At 39.9% G+C, this 21,683-nt stretch overlaps 1 protein-coding gene and 1 long non-coding RNA gene across 6 annotated transcripts in view; one reads left to right on the top strand and one right to left on the bottom strand.

Annotated features, from left to right (window-relative positions):
- Positions 1 to 1,048: 1,048 nt before the first annotated feature.
- On the top strand, positions 1,049 to 20,466 carry LOC119541738. Its single transcript, XR_005218339.1, has 3 exons — positions 1,049 to 8,814; positions 15,792 to 16,487; positions 20,245 to 20,466. It is a non-coding gene; the product is annotated as an uncharacterized LOC119541738 (long non-coding RNA).
- Positions 2,859 to 21,683, bottom strand: part of DUSP16 (dual specificity phosphatase 16) — a 115,191-nt gene continuing 96,366 nt past the window's right edge. For all 5 annotated transcript variants that reach the window (XM_037845919.1, XM_037845915.1, XM_037845916.1 and 2 more), the window contains 3 exons: positions 12,122 to 12,281; positions 8,687 to 8,810; positions 2,859 to 6,752 (listed from right to left, as the gene is read on the bottom strand). In XM_037845919.1, the coding sequence (XP_037701847.1) occupies positions 5,576 to 6,752; positions 8,687 to 8,810; positions 12,122 to 12,281 (1,461 nt within the window). In that variant the 3' untranslated portion in view covers positions 2,859 to 5,575. The remainder of the gene's footprint in view (positions 6,753 to 8,686; positions 8,811 to 12,121; positions 12,282 to 21,683) is intronic.

Genomic DNA, 21,683 nt, shown 5'->3' with positions numbered 1-21,683 from the left:
ATGGTGAATAGATGTTGAGTATAGCTTCTACCTTATAAAAGCACTCTTTATGGGGTGTTCTAATTTGGAAGGGATTTATAGCAGCGTGGACTCTTCTGAATAAAGGAGCCCCTCTTTGGTCCCCAAAGTGCGAAGCCATTTCCCTCCTTTCCACAGACGCACTCAGAGAGGAAGTTCTTGCTCAGCAAATTAGAAAGACACTTCAGTAGCTGTGTTTGAGAAAGGTCTAGTCTAGTCTATAGGAACAGTTGATACTCAAGGTTTTACTGACAGCAGTGTTGTGGCTTATTTTCCCAGTGAGAGTCAAGTATCAAGAGCCTAATCTTCACCTATAGGAAGGGGTGAGAGCAAGCTTGCAGCAAAAACGTGTCATCCCTATCACTGTTGCTGGGAGAGAGCTTGCTTCGTTTTTTAAACCCATCTCTGACAAATCTCCCTTCCCCTTGGATCCAGCATCTAAGCTGCTGCCAAGGACCTCTCCTGAGAGGGAACAGGAGTTGGTGTCCACCTGTGTGGATGTAAACATCCAAGCACCTGTCCACTGTTAGGGTTGATGTAAGTATGGCTTAATTGGAGTGCATTTGCTCTATAGCACTGTATAGAATTCAGGTAGTATTATTAATGGAATTAAAAGGACTGTCCTCATTTGTAGGGTGGAAAGCAGGTTTCCTTCCATCCTGCCAAGCCTCTTTGCTACTTGGCCTTCAATAAGTGGACCATCAAGTGCTGGTACTAAGCACATCACCATTTATCTCAAGAAAGCAATAGTTTATAGATGGGAAGGCCAACAATGCCTGGATCAAAAAGTTGGAAGCTATAAAGATGGAGTTCTCAAACATCTGAAAACTGTTGATTGTATCTTCTCCATCCCCTCATCTTTAGCATCTACAAGTCAGGGAAACGATAAGCCTAAAAACTTATTCTTGGCTTGTGCTGATGAGATTTCCTGCCCTTCTACCTATTAAGCCTTCAATCAGCTGTGAAATTCCCTTGTGATATCTTCCAAGGTGGTGGGAAAAAAAAGAGAAAAAAACAGGTAAGTGGTTGCTCAAGTCTATCATTCCTGTCCGGGCAGTGTGCAATTTCTAGTAAGTAGCCTTAAATTTCTTGTGGTTTCTGACACAACGCATGTACCTTCCAATTAGAAGTCCTGATTACAGAGCAGAATGGTAGCCAGATAATTACTTTTGATTTGATTTAGTTGCTTATTAAGTAGACTTAGTCACTTCACTTGCATAACCAGTATCTAATGTGGTCTGCTGGTGGATATGGATGTCTCCATTACTCTTAGGGATTTTTTCAGGGGGGCACATCAGTATAAACCCTGATGGAATTTAATGATTAACCAATTTTTCTTCAAGATTCATTCTTACTCTAACCTTTTTTGTATAATGAGATATAATTTATGCTAAAAGCTTTTGTGAATCAAGTCCTTTAATCCAGTCTTTGAAGTTGCCATATCCTCTGACCAGAAAGAACCTAGATTGTAGCTGAACGAACCCCTCTTCAGGTTACCCTCTGCCTGTGACCTGCTTCTACAGTCACTTTCTACATTTCCTGTGGAATAGCATTCTCTAACTGATGCCAGTGTTTTAGCTGTTTTTGCACAAATCATTTGATGTCTATGCACACAAACTGCAACAATATGACTGACTTGTAAACATCTTCGAAGACAGTGCTGTAATTTTCCAGTTGGTTTCATAACACTTGAAAGATATAACCAAATGTAATTATGCTGTACAAGGATGAATGGGACCCACAGAATGCTAGAAATAACTTAATTACTCTTCCATTTATAGATGCAGAAGAAAGGGTAATATTCAGAAAAAGGCACTTAGGCAACTTTATTAGACCTAAAACACTACTGCTTCATGTCAGGAAAAAACAGAACCAGAACAGGAGTATTTAAAAGAATGGTGGAAGTTGTGAGGGTAAAAAGTTTTCATCAGCTAGTACCAGCATACACGCCCTACCCTTCACAAAATCTCCCTTTGGATATTCAGGGTCCACTTCAATTTTGCCGTATTTTCCTAAATGTCTTAAGAATTTACACCTTCCCTATTTCCCCTTAGTCTGAGCCCTGGTCTAATTTTAGTTGTCACATCCAACCTTGCCTTCCATCACTGGCCTGCTCAGGCTGATCTCTAAGGGACGCCAAGATCTGTCTGCCTTTAAGTAGCTGGCTTGACCTTCAGGCTTTCCCAAGATCCACACCTTCTCATCCAAAGCTAATGCACCTTCTCCCTCCTGCCACTGCTCTTTCTGGAGACAGGGACACACTTCCCTTTCTTCTGCCACCCTACTCCCACCTCTCTGTAGGGCCTGACCCCAGTAGCTCTTCCAGTCCTAACTCACCCAGTCCAATCCTCCCTGCTTTGAAATGTTCTTAAATCCAACTCAAGCCTTTCACAACTAATTTAACGGAGGTCACCTGTGATTTTCTTTGTATTATTCCATCTGCTTCACTAGAGGTAAGTACTTATTCTTTAATACGTAATTCTTTAAGCTTCTAGAAAGCAAGTCCAAACATCACCATATAAATCATGTCTAGTGTCACAAGTAGAGGGCATTAAGTTGTACATGGCAAGGTTAGAGAATAGCGCTTCAATAACTATTCTTCCTCAGTTTTTCCCATAAAATAAATTACATACTACAAAGATATCACAAATGTGTTTCTGATCTGTTTCTTCCTATCCCTTTGTGTTCTGGAATCAGTCAGAGAATAATTACCAAGCACCTTAGGTTTCTGCACTGTAGCATGCATTTGGTATACACAGGAAAGAATGAAGATGGCACTAAACTGTTACCGAATGATTTAATGTTTCATGTGAATGAGAGAGGGCAACAAGATTTATCTGATCTGATGACACCACTTTATTTTGAGCTAAATACTCTTTTATGTGAGATGGGCAGGGCGGGTTCCACTACTGCCTTCTTTGGCAACTTGGACATTGTTCCCGATTTTATTAGCTGCACAGAGAGGTTCTTTCTCAGATTTGTGTATAAACAGGTACCAGTTTTGCTTTTATTTCATCATATTAACATATGACACATCAGAATGAGAAACACACAATTTAACCATTCAACAGCTTGTCTTACACCAAAAGAACACTATATTCATATTAAACATTTATACAGTCCTTCCACCTAACTTTACAAATTTACTAAACCATTTTCCAGCATTTCTCACATAGAAATCTAGTTTTGCTCTTGAAAATCAGCATGCTTTGTCATGCCAGTAGACTCCAGGGCTTCCCCTATGACTGCATGCTGAAGAGAGCCAGCCACACAGCTCCAGGGCTGCCCCTTGAGATGGGAGCCTTAATCCAAGAACTGATTATTTGACATTAGTGACCAGGTTGTAGTGTACACTGCATCACAGTTACAGGAAGGAAGGTGACCATGGCCAAGAGAAACCCCACATGATGGAAGGCAAGTTTCTACCGATACATCTCTTATCAAAAACCAAGCCCCCGTATCCTCCAGAGACATACTTAACATTAGAGCTATTGCTTTCGTTTCTTAAAGACATTTCACAGTTGTGACCAGACTCTGGAAGCAGTGAGCTGTTACATATTTGGTGTGTGCATAAATAACACATCAAAAATTACTGTGTAAACCCTTGAGAATGTCTGATTATATCAAAGATTAAAATTTTCAGCAACTCTTTATATAAAAACTAACTCATCATTTAACAGATATGGCTTGCTGCCTTCATTTTATACTCAGCACATTATTTGAGCATAACCAATTATGTCTGTGATGCTCAAGAATCCTCATGGTTAAGTTAGGCAGTTTTGAAACGTCATTCTTTGCTGGTTTTAGCAGTCGCCATAGAAACAGTAAGTCACATCCTAGTCAAAGGACTGTCCATTTCTCACAGAAAAACCTGAGATATGAGTCAGCAACTACCTACACTTACAGTAAAGGAAAGAACAATTATGACACCCACCCCCTCAAAAAAAAAAAAAAAAAAAAAAAGCTGCTGACATGAATTAAGCCTTCAAAAGAGGACCCTACTGTAATTGATAAAACTCGAGCCAGGGAATTTAAAAGCAGATATGTCCTACCACTTGTATACTTGTTCTAATCACCTCATAGTCTCAGCTGCCAGGATTGATTCCATGCAGTGATTGTAGCTCAAGGGCTGAGAGACCACCTCACTCTCACTCCATTTTGATGTGCACCTTCTACTAAAAGTGCTGGAGATAACTTTTGAGAATAGCATGGCTATGGCTTTCCATGCTACTAGCAACTAAACAAAATTCACAAGCCTTTTCCTCACCTTCCTCTACCAGCTATTTTATTCTGAACATTCACTGCTTACTAAAGCCCCTCTCAGCCCCATCAAGAAACTTGAAAATCTGAGGAAGTTATAGAAATACCACCCTCATTGCATGCCAAGGTGGGGAAAACCATTGAGAAAGTAATTTCCTACTTGTCCTCAGGAGTTTTATCTTCCCTAATCTCCACAGTTTTTCTCCCTCTTGGTAGTTTCCTATAAAATTCTGCCTTAATGTTGAGTTTTTACAGAATGTATCCATACAGTGAAACAAATGGAAAACATCTACTTTGGCTGAGAATTTGAAGGTGCTGCTCTTCTGCTACCAACCCTAATAAATTCACATTTGGCTCTAAACCAAGTTAATCTTTAAAGGATTAACAATCCCATTTTAAACAATTCTTTGATTTATGAAGAGAAAGAGAGCGAGACTTGTTTAGCCTCCCAAGTTTAGCTTAAACCATTATGCTGCCAGATTCCCGGCTGTTAAATTGAATCTTAAAAGGCTTCCTTTCTCTTTCTTCATAAAGCTGAGAAGAAAAAATTAGTTACCTCCATCCAGGCCCACCTGGAAATCTGTGTACAGATGGTCTGAATTGGTTTGAAGAGTGTGACTAGCTACCAACCTATTTACAAGGTTTAGAAAACGGGCTACCAGACGTGGGTAGTGGTGAAAGCCCCATCTTTACTGTCTGAGGTACTGGGTTTGCTCTAAAGTAGATCTTGGCAAGTCCCCTAACAGTCTGTCCAGCAGAATGAGCCGAGTGCCACTCAGCTGTTAGGTGAGTGTGAATTGGTGAATCAGCCTCTGGTGTGCTCATTTCTTCTGGATTTGCTATTAGGTTTCTGTCCCTAACAGGGTCTACCCACCTGACCCACAAGCTGGCTCAGTCTCAGCGCTAAGGTGCACTATGGAAGGGACTGGACAAAGACTAGTAGTTGAGATCTCTTTGTAGCACAACATGAAAATGGTAGTGGATTTTGTCCTCTTAACGCCAAATAAAACTTGCTTGTGTAAGAACAAGAGGATGTGCAATTCGTTGCATAAAATTGCTTCACCTGTCGGGGGAAATCTAGCATCTGCCCTTCCACTGTTGTTGAGAGAAATGTTAGCTGATCTCCCAGATGCCGATGTCAAGAGAGAGCTCTGTTGATCCATATTTTCCTTTTACACCGTAGCTCCATTTTCCAAAAATATATATGTATATACATATATATATTTCAGATTTACAGGGAATATTCTTGTGAACAAGAAAAAAATGTTCTGAATAGAAATCACAAGTGTCTCTCTTCTCAGGAGACCTCAATGATTTCCATGCTGCCTGAAAAGCTAGACTGACTGCCCACTTTCCCCAGTTCTTCCCGCGACCTGTTCTCTGACATTATGCTCTCTCCAAATTCCATCTGGCAGCTTCTACGTTTAAACTGCTTTTCAAAGGGGCTCTCTTCATGCCAGCTTCGCCGGGAGTCAGCTCTGTCACTTGGCTTCTGCCGCCGGCGCACAGAATAGACCTGGTCGCTGCAAGTGGGCAGCTGGCTACAGCTGTAGGCAGAGTAACTGGCACTGCCTCCGTAGATGGCTGAGGCAGAGTAGAAGTGAGAGGACTCGGTGGCAAAATACCAGCTATTGGCCAAGGAAGGGGTAGAAGTCTGGGGAGCCAAGATATCTGAGTGCCAGCCCTTGAGACCCAGGCCAGCCGCAGACTTCGCAAGGTGTTGCTGGCTGGTAGAAAGGCCAAAAAGGAAGTTGGTGTGGTAGTTATCCTCCACACTCCCACTTCGATGTAATGGAGATAAGAGGGACCTTTGGGTGGTACTGCTGTTGCTGGTTCTTACTGTGTGTAATCGCTTGCTCTGGCTGTCTGAAGGCCTGCTAGTCTGGGGCATCTTGGGGATATTGGCTTCCTCCTTATCTGGGCTGGTTTCTGGAGTCTGCTCTGACACTTCCTGAACTGGGGAAAACTGGCATAGCTTGTTGGTCCCATCCAGAGCACTGGAAGGTTTGTAGTATTCCAAAGCATCCTCTGATGAGGAGAAACCATGCAAAGATGCTGCCATACTGGCTGAGTACGAAACTGATTTGATATCCAGAGAGAAGGAACGCTTGAGCTTATTGCTGTCTTCCAGCTTGTCTGAGGACAGGTGGAGCCCATTGAGCGCCTGGACCAGCGGACTGTCTTCCAGCAGTGATGGCTGTCTGCTAGGTAGACTGGCAGGATGCAGAGGCCTTTGCCCTGCTGCCTCTGAGGTAGCAGAGTTGGCACAGGGTGGGCCGAGGGACATCTCACTTTTCTGTCCACCCTCTGAAACAGCAGGGACAGGTTCATTTGGCTTCTCCATGTGCAGCAGCTTGAGTTTGCTTTTTGGCCCTGATGCTCCCATCTGGTTCTTAATCTTCTTCTCGTAGTCTAAGAGTTGGCCCAGAAAATTGAAGTTTGGAGATATAGTAGGTCTTTTTTCTTTAACAAATCTATGATGAGAAGAAAAAAACAACTAAAAACCTGATTTTCAAACTATGCTTTATCTGAAGAATACTAAGTTAATAAATGAGATAAGGAATTATTCAGTAGACCCTCCCAAATACCTTTGAAAGATAAATGGGCTAAAAGTTCAGGGAGATGCCTCGAGGTCAAGAATACAAAGGAAGTCTGCCTTGGGATGGCTTTAGAGCATGTCCCTGGAGCATGCTCTTACATAGGGTCAGGCCCTTAAAATTCTGCTTTTGGCCTCCTTGTTTTCAAGGACCCAAAGTTTCCATTGCCATTGATAGAATATTCTCTCCTCGAAAGAATATTCTCTCCTCCCACCATGGACACACACACACACACCAATGCTACTATCAGAAATACATTTTAACATGTATTTCCAATGTCATGCCCTTTCAAAGTCCCTGTAGTCACTTCCTTAGCACAGTTCACATTTTTAATTAATGAGAGAAAAAGAGGGTACCAGATGGTCAGAATCTCAAAGCACAACGTTTCTGACTTCCTTCTCTGTACTCAACATGCTAGAGTAACCAGCTGCAAAGTGATCTGTGTGTGCAAGGCACCAAGTGAATGCTCTACATAGAGTATTGTCTCATTTAATCCTCAGGTGGGTATAATTATCCCCATCATACAGATGTACAAAGAGGGTCCTAAATGACCTACCCAAAATCACAGTTACTGAATGGCAGTACTGGGATTTATTTTGTAACCACCATGTCAAAAAAGATTCATAAAAGAGATCAAAACTAATTATTCATACTATGTTTAATTGAGGAAACAAAGACTTCTGGAGAAGACAAATTCTTCAGTGGCTGCTAAACCTTACTGATACTCTTCAGAAGAGGATGCAGAAGTGAAACTATATTGAAAATTTGCATTATGAATAAGGAAAGAAAAAATAAAGTCCTTGGAAATCAAGTAAACTAAGCATAGTGACAAAGTCAGAAATAACTGGCTCAACTGTAACAAGTAAAGATGTGGGGCCCTTGTAAGGAGCCTTAGTAACACAATCGAAGCGTGCATTTTCTTCTAGTTTATGCACGGCACAAGCCAGGTATTAGGAGAGCCTGAAAGGAGTGTGACTGAATTGTGCCGACTTGTGGAGAACCCATCTCCTCCATCTCCCTCCTCAAATGGGAAGTTGTTCAGACAGCTCGTTTTTTCTTTCCAAATTGTCCAATTTGAGAAGAAAAATCAAACTGCTATAACAACCTTGGCTCCATATGTCTGTATTTTTGATCCTTTATCACATGGAAACTAACCACTTCTAACCCACAGGACACAAAGGAGACTAAGATTCACCAGTCACCAAACAAGGCCCTACTCCCCAATGGTAGCACCATGTGCCTGCCTCCATCTTGAGAAAAGGAGTGAGCAACCAGCCAAAATTATACACTGCCAGTAACCTCAAAATCTGGGCAATTCTAGAATGTGGGAAATTTTACTCAACAAATGGAATGTGACAATTATTTGGTTTTATACTTGCATGTATTAGGCTTTCTATTCATGGTGAAAGTACGAGGTTTGAAGCAGAGTAGAGATTATATAAAGAGTATTCTGTAAACCCACTGGAGCTTTTTTTCCCTCACATGTATATTAGAGCAAATAACATTCCCCCCAATTAGGGAAAGAAAGAAACTGATGTAATGGGACTGAGACCTCTGCTTGGATTCGTTGTTGCTTAAACTTAAAAACTAGCTGAGGATGAATGAGGCACGTTAGGGCAGAATTAGTGCTAAATAATGAGAATGCATTCTTCTCCAATCTTTGAGAGACCATTTAAAAATCCAAAGAAACCTGTAAAGAGTGTAATTAAAATAATCTCAGTCTACTTTTAATCTGGTGACCTACCCTCATATCTCATTAGGTTTCAAGTCAAATTAAAAGCCAACGGCACAAGACGTGTTCCTGTCCTCACCTGTAAGCTTCATCTAAAGACATATCCATCCTCTTCATGATGTAGGCAATCGCGATGGTGGCAGAGCGTGAGATCCCAGCTAAGCAGTGCACTAGGACACATCCATTGGAGGCTTTTGCTTTCTCTGTGTGAGTCAAATTCAAGAAGGGTCACTAATAACTTTGTTCAGCAGAGAAATCTGGTTTACATTTACTTAATCTCCCTTTATCAGAAAAACTCAAAGCATATATATCCTTTTGATATTTTTTTGAGACAGCAGGGGAAGATCATTTCCCTATCATTTACATATAGGACAACTGAACCTGAAAGTGTTAGTAAATAAGTTACCCTTAACTCAGGTTATCAGACACACATTTAAGTATAACCAGGACCAAGGGAACTTTCCTCTGTTCCGTGATACCCCAAAGTTGCTGTCTTATTTGGTCATAATTCACCATAACATGGTATAAGGACTCATGTACATTGTCAGAACCAAAGAACCTTGATCCATTGGTGCTGCCATCTCTCATGTAAAGGGGCTTAAAAAGTTTACACACAGGAGTGGATGAAGTTATCCTACATAGCCTAACATTTTAACCAGCACAATGACTACCTCAATTCTAAGTAGTTATAATGTGCTTAGAAATGAGCCTTTTGCCATGGAGCTCAAACTTCACTTTTCATTCTTACTTATCATTGAAACACAGAAATAAGTACTGTACCAAATAATGTCATGCAAACCTGTATACATAAAGTCCAATGTTTTCCTGTGCCTACACAGTTCTCTTCCTTCTCTCAGCTATACATATTTAGCCTATACTACTATTCAGTATTTCCCGTTTTGCCTTGACTGCTAAGAAGCTCAAAGCTAAGGTTTTTGCTCAATTTCAACCGAGCAAACTGCAATTCAGATTTTCTGGCATAGTTATTGCACCTTTCCTAGTTCTACATTACTTGCTCCTTGCCCTTTTATCCTATTTTATGGGTATGTGTGTTTCTTTTGATCCCAATTTCTTCTTTTATATACTGCTTCAAATCCTTATTGGAAGTAGACTGGGTTTAAATTAAAATAAGTAAATGTTGATAATGTTCTTCATTTTTTTTTTTTATTAAATTCAGTTTTATTGAAATACATTCACATACCATACAATCATCCATGATATACAATCCACTGTCCACAGTATGATAACATAGTTATGCGTTCGTCACCACAATCTATCTCTGAACATTTTCCTTACATCAGAAAGAACCAGAACAAGAATAAAGAATAAAAGTGAAAAAAAACACCCAAATCATCCCCCCATCCCACCCCATTTGTCCTTTAGTTTTTATCCCCATTCCTCCACTCATCCATACACTAGATAAAGGGGGTGTGATCCACAAGGTATGTTCTTCATTTTTAATAATTATCCCAAAAATCAGACCATAAGAACCAAGGGAAGTAACTACTTCTAACATTCCCTCAAAGGATCTTATACTGGGCACATAGGATAGGATGTACCCAGTAAATACTGGCTGGCTGACTGATACACATTTAAAAAAGCAATCTATATAAAAATATGAGAAAAGGTGGAAAGAAATAAACCACAATGATGATAACACATGTGTTACAATGTTAAGGTTCTTTATAGGTTTCCTTTCTTCTCTTTTTTCAGATTGTCTGCATTGTAATTATACTGTTTTTACAATTAAAATTTTTTGATGATAACATTTTAAAAATCAAAATGAAGTGTTTAAACTGCAGTGGGTTTCATTAGACAGATTTCTTGGCAGAAATGAGTACTTAAATGGAGTCTTATAGCAAAGGAAGGACTTATACATGGACCTGGCAGAAAGGAGAAGGGAAAGTGTGTGCAAAGGAGCCCTGTGCAGGACTGAACAAACTGTTAAGAAAGTAGTCTGCCTTGGTTGGTGCACAACAACCCATTTGGAAGCAACTAGAGAGAAGGTTTCAATGGTGAGGAGCAGGTATTGGAGGGTCTTGGGAACGTTAGGTTAAGGACTACACTTTTTACGTAGGCAATTAAGGAGCCACTGCAGGTTCCTGAACAGGGGAGCAGCAAGAATATAATGATGGCAAAAAAACTGGAAATAAAAAAAGTTGCCACCACGGAAATTCAGGGATAAAATCTAGGTTAAAAAAAAAGGGAGAGAGGACAGCAAATGATTAGGGTAATGGAACCAGTGAGGATGAGATGTTACAAAGGTTAAAAGAAGGAAGTAACAACTAAGGGAGGATACAGACACTAAAGGATAAAAAGGAACTCAGATAAGTGTGACATGCAATGGAAACAATATAATTATCTTTTAGAGAGGCAAAAGCTGAATGATATGTTGAATACTTCCTAGAAGTACAATGTGTGGGGAGGGGGGGTATTAATTTTGGGGGGTTGGTTTGTGATTATTTTAATGTGACTTCTTCCTATGTTTCACAAAATGATCCTAACTGAAGATGAAAACTTGGCAATCTTGAAAAATCTTGAAAACAGAGAACTTTTTTTGGAATTACCCAAAGCTCCAACAGCATTACCTAGAAGATTCCTCTCACAAATGAAAGATATAGTGGGGAGCTTAATTTACATAATTTCATTTTTTAAAGGAAACTAGTTGACTTTAATTATGGATCAGAGTACTCAAACTTATTTGACCAGGGAAAAAAATAAAAACTCTTCCCATAGAACATGAAGAGTCATAAATCTAATCCTGCTCAGGAGCGAGCCATGTTCCTCATCTGTTCAACCACTCTCCATAGAAGCCATGTTTCAAATACACCTAACTAACTTATTACCCGCAGACCTGATACAGAAGCACCAAAACATCACAACAACAGCTGAAACTAGGAATCAGGGAGGCTCTGGAACTGAACAGGCCCACTAAGCAGAACAAGAAAATATAATACAGCTCAGATCCTGTCACAGACAACTTCAAGGAAATGACCGTGTGTGTGGGTGGGTGGGTGGATTTTATTACAGCCAATACTATTTGAAATTACTGGCATATGGACTGAGGTTTAGAAATCTTGTGACACAGATTTTAAATGTGAGATTTGTTTTCACAGGATTTGACTTATCTCTGGAGAAAACATAGCAGCAAGGGAAAAATAGTTTTAGGAAAATCACCAAAGTTTCTAGGTATTTTATGGGATTTGAAAAAGCGGGGAAAAAAATCAACTGTAAAAGTTTAACTAATTTTCAAACACTTGCACATAAATAATATCACAGATCCTATCAGGCTTCACCTTGTTCTTAATACTAAGTTAATTTAGTGTTAAGTTAGCTAAAAAGTCTAGCCCTGTAGGGACAGGATTGTGCACACACAGTTTTCACCTTTGACCATTAAATGAGATAAGTAACATGTTTTTTTCCACGCTTTTTCTAAATTAGGCTCCTTTTCTCTAAAGAAAAAAGATTAACATGAAACGATAATCTGAAGAACTTGTAATATTGAGCTACTTACCAATGAAATCTACTGATTTGTCCAACCATGGCAAAATTTTCTCACAAAAACTATCGTTCACAGGTACTCGCAGGAAATGAGACTCAGGGATAAAGTCAGGCTTTGGACAGGTATTGCTGGCATTTAACACATAACTAATCCCATTCTGCTGCATCAGCTCCTATGGAGGAAAAGAACAGTTAAAGTGACTAATAATATACTAACATCATTTTGAAAGAATAAAGTTTAAAATAATGATAAAAATGATCAGTTTCCTTGGAATAATTGAAGTTCATTCAGTTAGTGAATTTCAAAACACCAACAAAATGACATTTAGAGACTTAAGTTTAAAGTAGGATTTGTTTCAAGGACAAAAAAGGCTGTTTAAAATTATATGCTTGAAGATGACACATTTAGATAGTAAATTCTCAATTGTCTTCAAAATCAAACAGCAATTTAATATTACTTTAGAATATATTCACACAACAAGAACATTTTCTTCCCAGTCCTCTGCATTCTCACTTTATATTATATACTCTTTAAAGGGGAATCTATTTCCACAGCTTTAATTAGCAGCTCTACATGCTGATGGATCTTAAATATGTATGTCCCCTTAAATTCCTAACCCATATTTCCAACTACCTAGTGGATGTCTCTATTTGTCCCACATCGGGGACAAATAGATACATCCAAACTCAAAATATCAGAAACTAAACATATTATCTTCCTCCCCTCTCTTTCCCAAACTCCTACTGCTCTCCGTAATCCCAAAACTGGTCAATGGTAACAGCATCCACCTAGCCACTCTTGTAGAAAACAGGATAATTTGACAACTTCAGCTCAACCCCTATCCAAATGGTCACCAAATCCTTTGGTTCTACCTATCTCATTTATCCTCTCCTCTATTCCCAGTCCCTCTGCACAGTAACTGTCACGAAGATAACAAAGAGAGTCACCAGGGAGCTCTTGAAGTTTGCTGTCTTTCCCTCTTGAAACTATACTCTGAACAACTAGAGTAATCTTTCTTTTAATTAAACACAGACTAGGCGCTGAGACATATCTCGTTTTCTGCTCTTGTCCAAAATCCCCCCAACATCACATAAACACCTACCCTTATATGCTTTTGCTGTGCCTCTTCCTGATGACTTTCGTCCCATTTTCCCCACTTCGTTTCAATTAAGCTTATCTATGAACTTCTTCCCACTGACGCATAATTAACCATTCTGTTCTTTGTCCTTCCAAAGTACTTTGTTCAAATCATTTGTAAAGCACCAAGTATAGCGTGTTATAATTAGCTGATAAATCTTGTCTCCACTGTTAGATAGTAAGAGTGATGTGAGATCTTGGATCTGTCTTGCCTATTTTTCTACCTTCTGCACCCAGGTACAGTTTCACTCGGTACATGTTTGTTCAGTTGACATCCCATCTACCATTTACCAGACTAGCCTATGCAACCCTGTTTCATTTAGTCATCCCATTGCTGCCTCTCAGGAAATGTTCTAAACCTAGACTAATTCTCTTCTTCTAAACAACTTTGGTCACGTCTTCCTTTTCTTGGAATACTACTTCCTCTACCAGTTATTTTCTAACTACCTTAAAGATGGTTGGTAATTTTCTTCCTACTTTACTCTCCTGAAACATGCCATATCCCTAATCTCTTCATTCACTATACCTCCAAAATGCATTTGGCACAATAATTTTTTATATATATAAAAAGTAGACTCCATAAATCCAGATCATATATGCAGCCCTCTCTCAACTCTGAGATGACAATGTCAAGAAATAACTTTGAAACTTCTCAGACTGACCAACATTCATTCAGCCAGAACCCAAGTCTTCTGAAAGTCTCATATGCATCTGTTAAGTGAATCAACAGGCTATGAAGAGCTCAGTGGTGTTTACCACAACCTTTAAACTTCTGTACATGTAGGCAAAGGTCATGTCTGTTTTTCTGTGGGTGAACCAAAGCTACACTGAGATTCTGTAGTACTCTCTGGTCAACCATAGGATGTAGAAACTGATTCAGTATTTCCATGGAAGGACAGCAGTGGCCAATGAAGTCAGTCGGCCTTTCAAGCCTTTCTCACCAATGGTCCTTGAACACAGTAAACATTTTATATTTCTCCTTCATATATCGCCTCCCCTTTCCACTAACAGTACTACAAAGTTATCTTTCTACCAATTTGATACTGAAAACATCACAGAGGTTTCTGAGAGGGACACTAACAGTGTTATCCACAAAGGACAACAAGCAATTCTGAGGACAAAATATGCTGCAAGTCAAAATGATGACTGTCAAATTTGATCTCCCCATCGAAAGAATTTTAACAATGTACACTTCTGACAGAGCCTGATAACCCACATAGTGTAGAAATAAAAAATACTGGTTGAGTACCTCTACTAAAAGATTAATAACATTTAATAGTAAAATAATAATATCTAAAATAAAATGAATGACTACTATGCGCCAGGTACTGTGCTAGGCATTTAAATGGATTGTCTCATGTAATCCTCACCACACTCTGATGTTTGTAACCTATTATTATTCCCATTTTACTAATAAGAAAACTGAGGCTTAGTGAGGTTACAGAATGTGTCCAAAGTCACACAGCTAGCAAGTGTTAATAGAGTCAGATTCAAATCCAAGAATATCCGTCTCCAGAATCTACCCTGTTAATCACTATACTCTATACTACTGAAGTTCTTTCTGAAGGAAACAAGAATTAGATGGAGCAATAAAGTAATTAGCCTATGTACTTTTTGAACTAAATTAAGTATTGGAGTATAAAGTTTTAATTTCACTCTTCTTTGCCCTTTATTAACTACAACAAATCAGAAGGTAAAGGAGTACCACTCACCCTGGACTTTGAGGAGACTTTGGGGGTAACTTGGGCCACTGGATGGCTTTTTGAGGAAACTTAGGTATCTAAGTTGTACATTTTGCCCTCTTTTGCCCCTTAGCATTGCCTTAATTGCCATCATAGGCAACAGAGGGCTGGTCTTTCTGCCACATTTACAGCTGGTATCTACATGGTAGGTTGAGGGCTGGGTGCCGACACGCATCCTGACGCCGCGTGCTGCTGTGCACCAAGCCGCAGCAGCACCGCCCTGCCTGGACAGGAAGGAACTGGGAGAGAGGCAGTTCTGACCCAGTTTAGGAAACATCAAAAATGCAAGCTTACAAGGCTGAGTGTTTATGGTCCTTAAAAGATGCATTTAAATATCTGCTTTATTGTAGGTAACTGGCAAAAGGGGGAGAAAAAATATCAAACCTTATTGAACTTGAGAGCAACATTATCCATTATTTGTGGAATAAAATATTTTAAATAGAAAAAAATGAGAAAAAATTAAATAATTTCAGTGGTAAATGACTGGATTTATAAATATTTTAAAGAATCTACTATTTATTAAATCTATAATCTAGCTGCTACCTGAAATTCTTCTTGGATTCAGATGAGATTTGATAAATAAAACACAGCCAATGTAAGAAGCAAAAAATCTGACATGTCACCCTATAAAATTTAAATATTAATTTGGCTCCTAAGTTAAATGCCATAATTAATGGTGATTATATGGCTTGGTAGTTACTGGGTACTAAAGGAGTATGATACATACAAACTTGAAATATTTTAACTGAAAAATAAATGTACATTCATTCACTGGTTTCTAATACAGATTTTTTCTTTTACAGGTTAGGTGATTGGAGTCCTTAAGCAAATCACACCCAAATGTATCATCTACCACTACAGTTTCCATCTCTTTAAAAAAGAGCAAGAACTTGTGAAGCAACATCAGTACAGACTCCTTCTATATTACATCTACCCTCAAAATATTTCACATATGCTTTACTACCACCTAATCTGACAGAAAAAAAAAAATGTTACTCTTTCCAAAACATTTAACCTAGGTCATAGAAAAACAACTCTCTTCCCTCACTTGTATTTCATCATTGTAATATTTAATTAATGTATGTAATTATAATAACAAGTACAGTGGCCTAAACAGGTTTGAGAATGAGCACAACTGACTCCTGCTTGGGAAGCACGTGGTTGGAGTGGGGAAAGCAGAAGGGCTACAGCCAGCGGCCCACTGCTAGAGAGGCAGGAGTGGAGATGTCACAGTCCCTTCAGTCAGTTAAGAAAGTCTCTACTGAAGTTTCAAATAACTATTCTATTAACTTGCTCTCTGGATTATTTTTTCTTGATTTTCTTCTTTTTTGATGTACATACACAGGTGGCCAAGGGAGCATTTATTTATTTATTTATTTATCTGTTGACAGTGGAAATGGGATGGAACCACAATCATGAAGAAAGAGTCTATTTTACAGAATCATGATTGTTTTTATTCACAGATGGATGTCAATAACTTCTGACTAAATTATAAAGAGGTATTTATATAATTCGTTAAGTTTTGTTTCCATATGCTGTGTAAACATACACAACTGAATATTTGCTCTGACTCATAATTAAACATTATCATCTTTATGCTTCCAGACAGCAATCATCTTCTGTGTTTAATATTTAGCTCAATTTTGTGCTAAGTCTATTAATAATTTCTCCTGATAAAATAATCTTTCTTCTCTGGCCTTCAAATATCCTTCCGACACCTTGGTTTCTCAGTTCTTTGTACTCGTCATCTCAGCCACTCACTCCTGTGGCCCTAGCCTGATCTCTGTCATTACCAATAACTACAACCCCTCCATAATCTCAGTTCTACACAACCCACTCTTGAACCACTCCTCCCCTTTTTCCATCTCACTCTCCTACTCCTGAAAATCCCTCAACCCCTCTGGCATTGCTCCTTTCCACTTTCTCTGTCCCTCGTACCCATGAAGTCAGTCTTCTCTCCTTGCCCAACTTAAGTCCTGTGGTCAATCACCCTAATCACTCCCTTGCCTTCACCCTCAATTTCTTTACCCACTATCAGTTCTCACTGATTTAGCAAGATTACAACCCAGGTTAACTCTAATTCTCCATCTGCTCCACCTTTGCACCTACACAGCTCAACGTGGCTAGAAAAACACCCAACAACGCTGCCTCGATTCATGCTCCTCAGCAATCATCCTGTTTCTCCAGTCCACCCACTCTCCCTCTCTCTGAGATATTGTTACACCTTTTTCCTTTTCTCTTCACTCTCCATATATCCTCCCTCATCCTCTCTCAGCTGATAGATGATCTTGTTTTTTCCTTCACTGAGTAAACTGAAACAATCAGAAGCAAATTTTGATAAACTTCTATCACCACATTTACCCTTCTACCAGCACATGGACCTATATATAGACACACTAATTTCCCTTCTGTTCCTATGGATGAACTGTCTGTGCTCCTAAGGCCAATCCATCTCTTCTGACTCAGGAACATAGTTCTAGCAATTCTCCTCCTCTCTTATTTTGATTTTCCATTTACTGAATCATTCTTCCCATCAGCAAACAAACCATTATTTCTCCCATCTTAAAAGTATCTTTTTTACCCTGAACTTCTCCCTCCAGTTATTCCCATTTTTTGCTCCTCTTCAAAGTAAAATTTCTTGAAAGAGCTGCTTCTATGTTCTATCTCCAATTCCTCTCCTTCATTATATCCTGAGCCCATTTCATTCAGGCATTCACCACACCACTCTACCAAACTCCTCTTAGATCACCAATGCCATCACATCAGCCAATTCTTAGTTCTCATCTTACTTGACCTACAGCATCATTTGGAAGTCTTGTTACTCCTTACTTCTGGAAAATGCTTTTTCTTTACATGCCTGGCACACCACGCTGTCTTGGTTTCCCTCCTTCCCCAATATCACCTCTAAATCTCCTTTGCCAGATCCATCTCATCTCCATAGCCTTTTAGTGTTGGAGTGCCCTAAGGCTCAGTCTGGGATCATTTTCTCTTCCCCATCTTTATTCTCTCTTAATAATCTTACCCAGTTTTATGACTTTAAATCCCATCTATATGCTAATGACTCCCACATTTATACCTCCTTTGGGATTGCTCCTGAATTTATATATCTATCTACTCAACATCACTATATGTACAATAGGCATCCAAACTTAACATGCCAAAAACTGAATTCCTGCCCTACCCTTTCTCAAAGACAACTCCTCTTCCATCACTCTGATGCCTTTTTTTTTTTTTTTTTTTTTTACCCACCTCCACCATCCAATCCATCAAAAAATCCTATTGGCTATACCTTCAAAATACAGCCAGAATCCAACCACTTCTCACCACTGCTACCACCTTGATTTCAGTCCGCCATCATGTAACCTCCTAACTGGCTTCCTTGGGTCCATCCTAAATGGAGTTCGGTCTATTCTCAACACAAAGTGATTCTAATAAAATGGAATTCAGATCACATCACTCCTCTGGTTAGAATCTTAAAGTGACTTCCCACTTCTCTCAGTAAAACCTCATACCCTTGCACAAGGTCAACAAAGTCTTACATGATATGCTCCCATTACCTCTTTGACTTCCTCTCCTGCCACAATGTCCCATGCTCAGTCTGCTCCAGCCACACTGGTCTTGCTACTCCTTTATCACACCAGATCCACTCTCATCTTTGCACTGGCTGTTTCTTCTACCTGTACTACTCCCCACCTAAATATCTAAATGGCTCACTCTTTGACCTCCTTCAAGTGTTTATTCAAATATCTCCATCTCAGTCAGGCCTACCTTGATCACCCCATTAATTACAACCCACTTCCCCTCAGGTAGTCCCTGCCCTTCTTACCCTATTGTTTTTTTTCATGGCACTTACCACTCTACTATATTATATAATTTACCTATTATGTTTATTGTCAGTTTCTTTCCTCTAGAATGTAAACTTATGAAGGCAGGGATTTTTGTCAGGTTTACTGACACACCTCTGGCACCTAGAACAGTGCCTGGCATACAGCAGAGACTCAATAAATATTTGTTGAATGAATCATTTTCATAATGACTAAAATCAGGATTTGGTAACTAGTTTATCAGCATCTTACAATGAAGAACATTTGTATACGTTCTTTACACATTCTCAGTTTACTAAAATGCCATTAACTAACTTACATTCCACTCATTTTGTAATTTGTGAATGCCTATTTTACTTGGGTAGAACAATTTTAGTTTATTAAATTTATTAAAGTGTTTTCTGAGTAAACAACTTGAGAAGTTTCAGGAGGGTTTAGTTTACTTACAGAATTTTAAGGTATATTAAATTGTGCACAAATTGCACTGGTTACAAATTAGGTCACAAAATAACTATTTTGAAAATAATCATCTAGGGCTTACTGTGCATCAGGATACTTTGTAGGGGTGCTCTGGGGTATAAAAGCCAGAGTCCCTGAAGGATAAGGAGTTTACCTGCAGATATAAAGCACTTGCACGAATACTGATGATGATACAAGAGGTATCATCTGAATGTTAAAGGTACCAGAATAAACACAATAGGATCAGAAAACAGGAGTAAAACCAAAGGAAGGATTCTGAGACTCATTTAAAATAGGAACTGAAGTTGTCACCTGAAACTCAGGTGAGGGTGTGGGTATTCTGGATAAAGTGTAGACAGTGAGTGATGACAAGGAAGCGGGAAGGCATGAGGTGTCTGGGGAGCACTGGCACAGCTAGTTTGTCCAGACTGAGAGCAGACGGGTAGAGGACAAGAGCAGGAGAGAGAAGAACTGAAAAGGTGGAAATTCGATCCCAAGGAGTCTTAAATATCGAGCTAAAGAGTTTTACTGAGAAGCTAAAGAATTTTACCAAATGCCATAATTAGAAGGCTGATCAGTTTATTAAAGCAAAATCCTAAAGGACCTCTTATTCCCAACACTTCATCAGCAGCTAATGTAGAATTTCATTGTGGTCATGGCCCCAGAAAAGCCAGGGCACAGCCTAGAGCATCACCACTCATTACCCAGGTGACCCTGGGTGGGCTACTTAATCACCCTCAGCTTTTGTTTCCTCTCCTATAAAATAGGGCTAATGATGTGTATTTTGTGAAGCTGTTTTGAGAATTAAGTGCCTGACACATAATATAGATTTTCATTGAATGTTAGTTCCATTAGTATATCTTATCTTTAAAAGAGCCTATAAATCATAGAATATATGAATTATATCTTAATGAAAAAGAGAGCTTGCAGTGTGTATTTTTCACAAATTCAAACTGTCCTTTCTTCTAATCAGCCTCAAGTAGGAAATTGCATGTAGCAGACCAGATGTAAAGAAGCATTCCTCTGCAAAGCAAAAGAGATGCCATCCAGGAATTTTAAAAAGTCCTAAGCATGATTGTTCTGTAAACCCAATAAAGAAAAAAAAAAAGAAGATTCTGGTTTTAGAATGCAATTAAGTAAAATTGCAAAAATAATTATCTGAGTCAAAAAATAAAACCTCATTTTATTGTTTCCATTCACTCTTTTTTTCCTTGAAAAGTTTTTCTCTCGGAGAACCTAAGATGGCTACTAGGTGAGACAGGGCAAAAAAACACCTCTGTGAAAAATACTAGATAAAAGCCAGAAAGTGACCCAGAACACCAGTTCCAGCGATGCACCAGCCAGACAAGGTCTGGTAAATCCACAGGGACTGTGCATTTGGTGAAACTGGGAGTCTGCATTCTGAAACGAGTGAGTGAGCTGGCTGAAAGTCTGGTGGCTGCACTGCAGTGTGGGGAAACCGTAGGTTGGCATCTGGAGATGGACTAGTTCTTTTTAAAAACAAAAACAAAAACAAAAATCCCCGGGTGCGGCTGCAGTTACAGAGGTGAGAACCGCGCAGTGAAGCACGGCAGGAGCGGGCTGGCTGTGCCAACGCCTCAATATCTGGTGTGGAAGATAGCCCTTCCCACACCTGCTGCTGATTGCCTCAGGGCCAGGAGGGCAGAGGGGAGCCAAAAGGAGAAAGAAACTGCGCCCCTTGCAGCCATCTCCCCGGCGGGCTGAGAACGCTCCTGCCCAGGGCCGGAGTTATAGCCCAGAGCCGTGCCAAGAAACCCAGTGTGACAGGGAGTGTCTCCCATGGCACCTTGCACACGCCACAATATCGGCCCTGGACAGTGGCCTTTAGTGCACACACAGCTAATTATCCCGGAGCTGGGAAGGCAGAGCTGTGCGAAAAGGGGGAAATTAACACGCCCCATTCAACCATCCTTAAAGCAGGCTGGGAACATCCCTGCATGGCCCTGAGGCCCAGGGCTTCCCTGGAGGGCCAGCGTGCACTTGTGACATGGCACAGCCTTCCCTCAGCAGAGGTCCTGGAAGAGCACGGCTGAGAAGGGGGGCCCACTCGGAAATCCCAGGGACCCTACGCCAATATAAAGGACTTGTGGGCCAGCAGCAGAGACAATCTGGTGCAAGACTGAAATGAAGGCTTAGACTCTTGCAACAGCCTTAAATCTCCGGGAACACTTGGGAGGTGTGATTATTAAAGCTGCCCTGCCTCCCTAACCACCCAGACACACGCCCCACATTCAGGGCGGACAGCACCAACAACACACCCAAACTTAGTGCACCAATTGAACCCCACAAGAACCAGATCCCCACACACCACAAAGACAAAGTTGGGGAGAACTGACTTGAGGGGAATAGGTGACTCACAGATGCCATCTGCTGGTTAGTTAGAGAAAGTGT

Source organism: Choloepus didactylus, chromosome 8, assembly GCF_015220235.1.
Source record: "Choloepus didactylus isolate mChoDid1 chromosome 8, mChoDid1.pri, whole genome shotgun sequence".
Classification (NCBI taxonomy): domain Eukaryota; kingdom Metazoa; phylum Chordata; class Mammalia; order Pilosa; family Megalonychidae; genus Choloepus; species Choloepus didactylus.
Note: the sequence above shows the minus strand (reverse complement) of the source record. Positions and strands in the feature narration are given on the sequence as shown.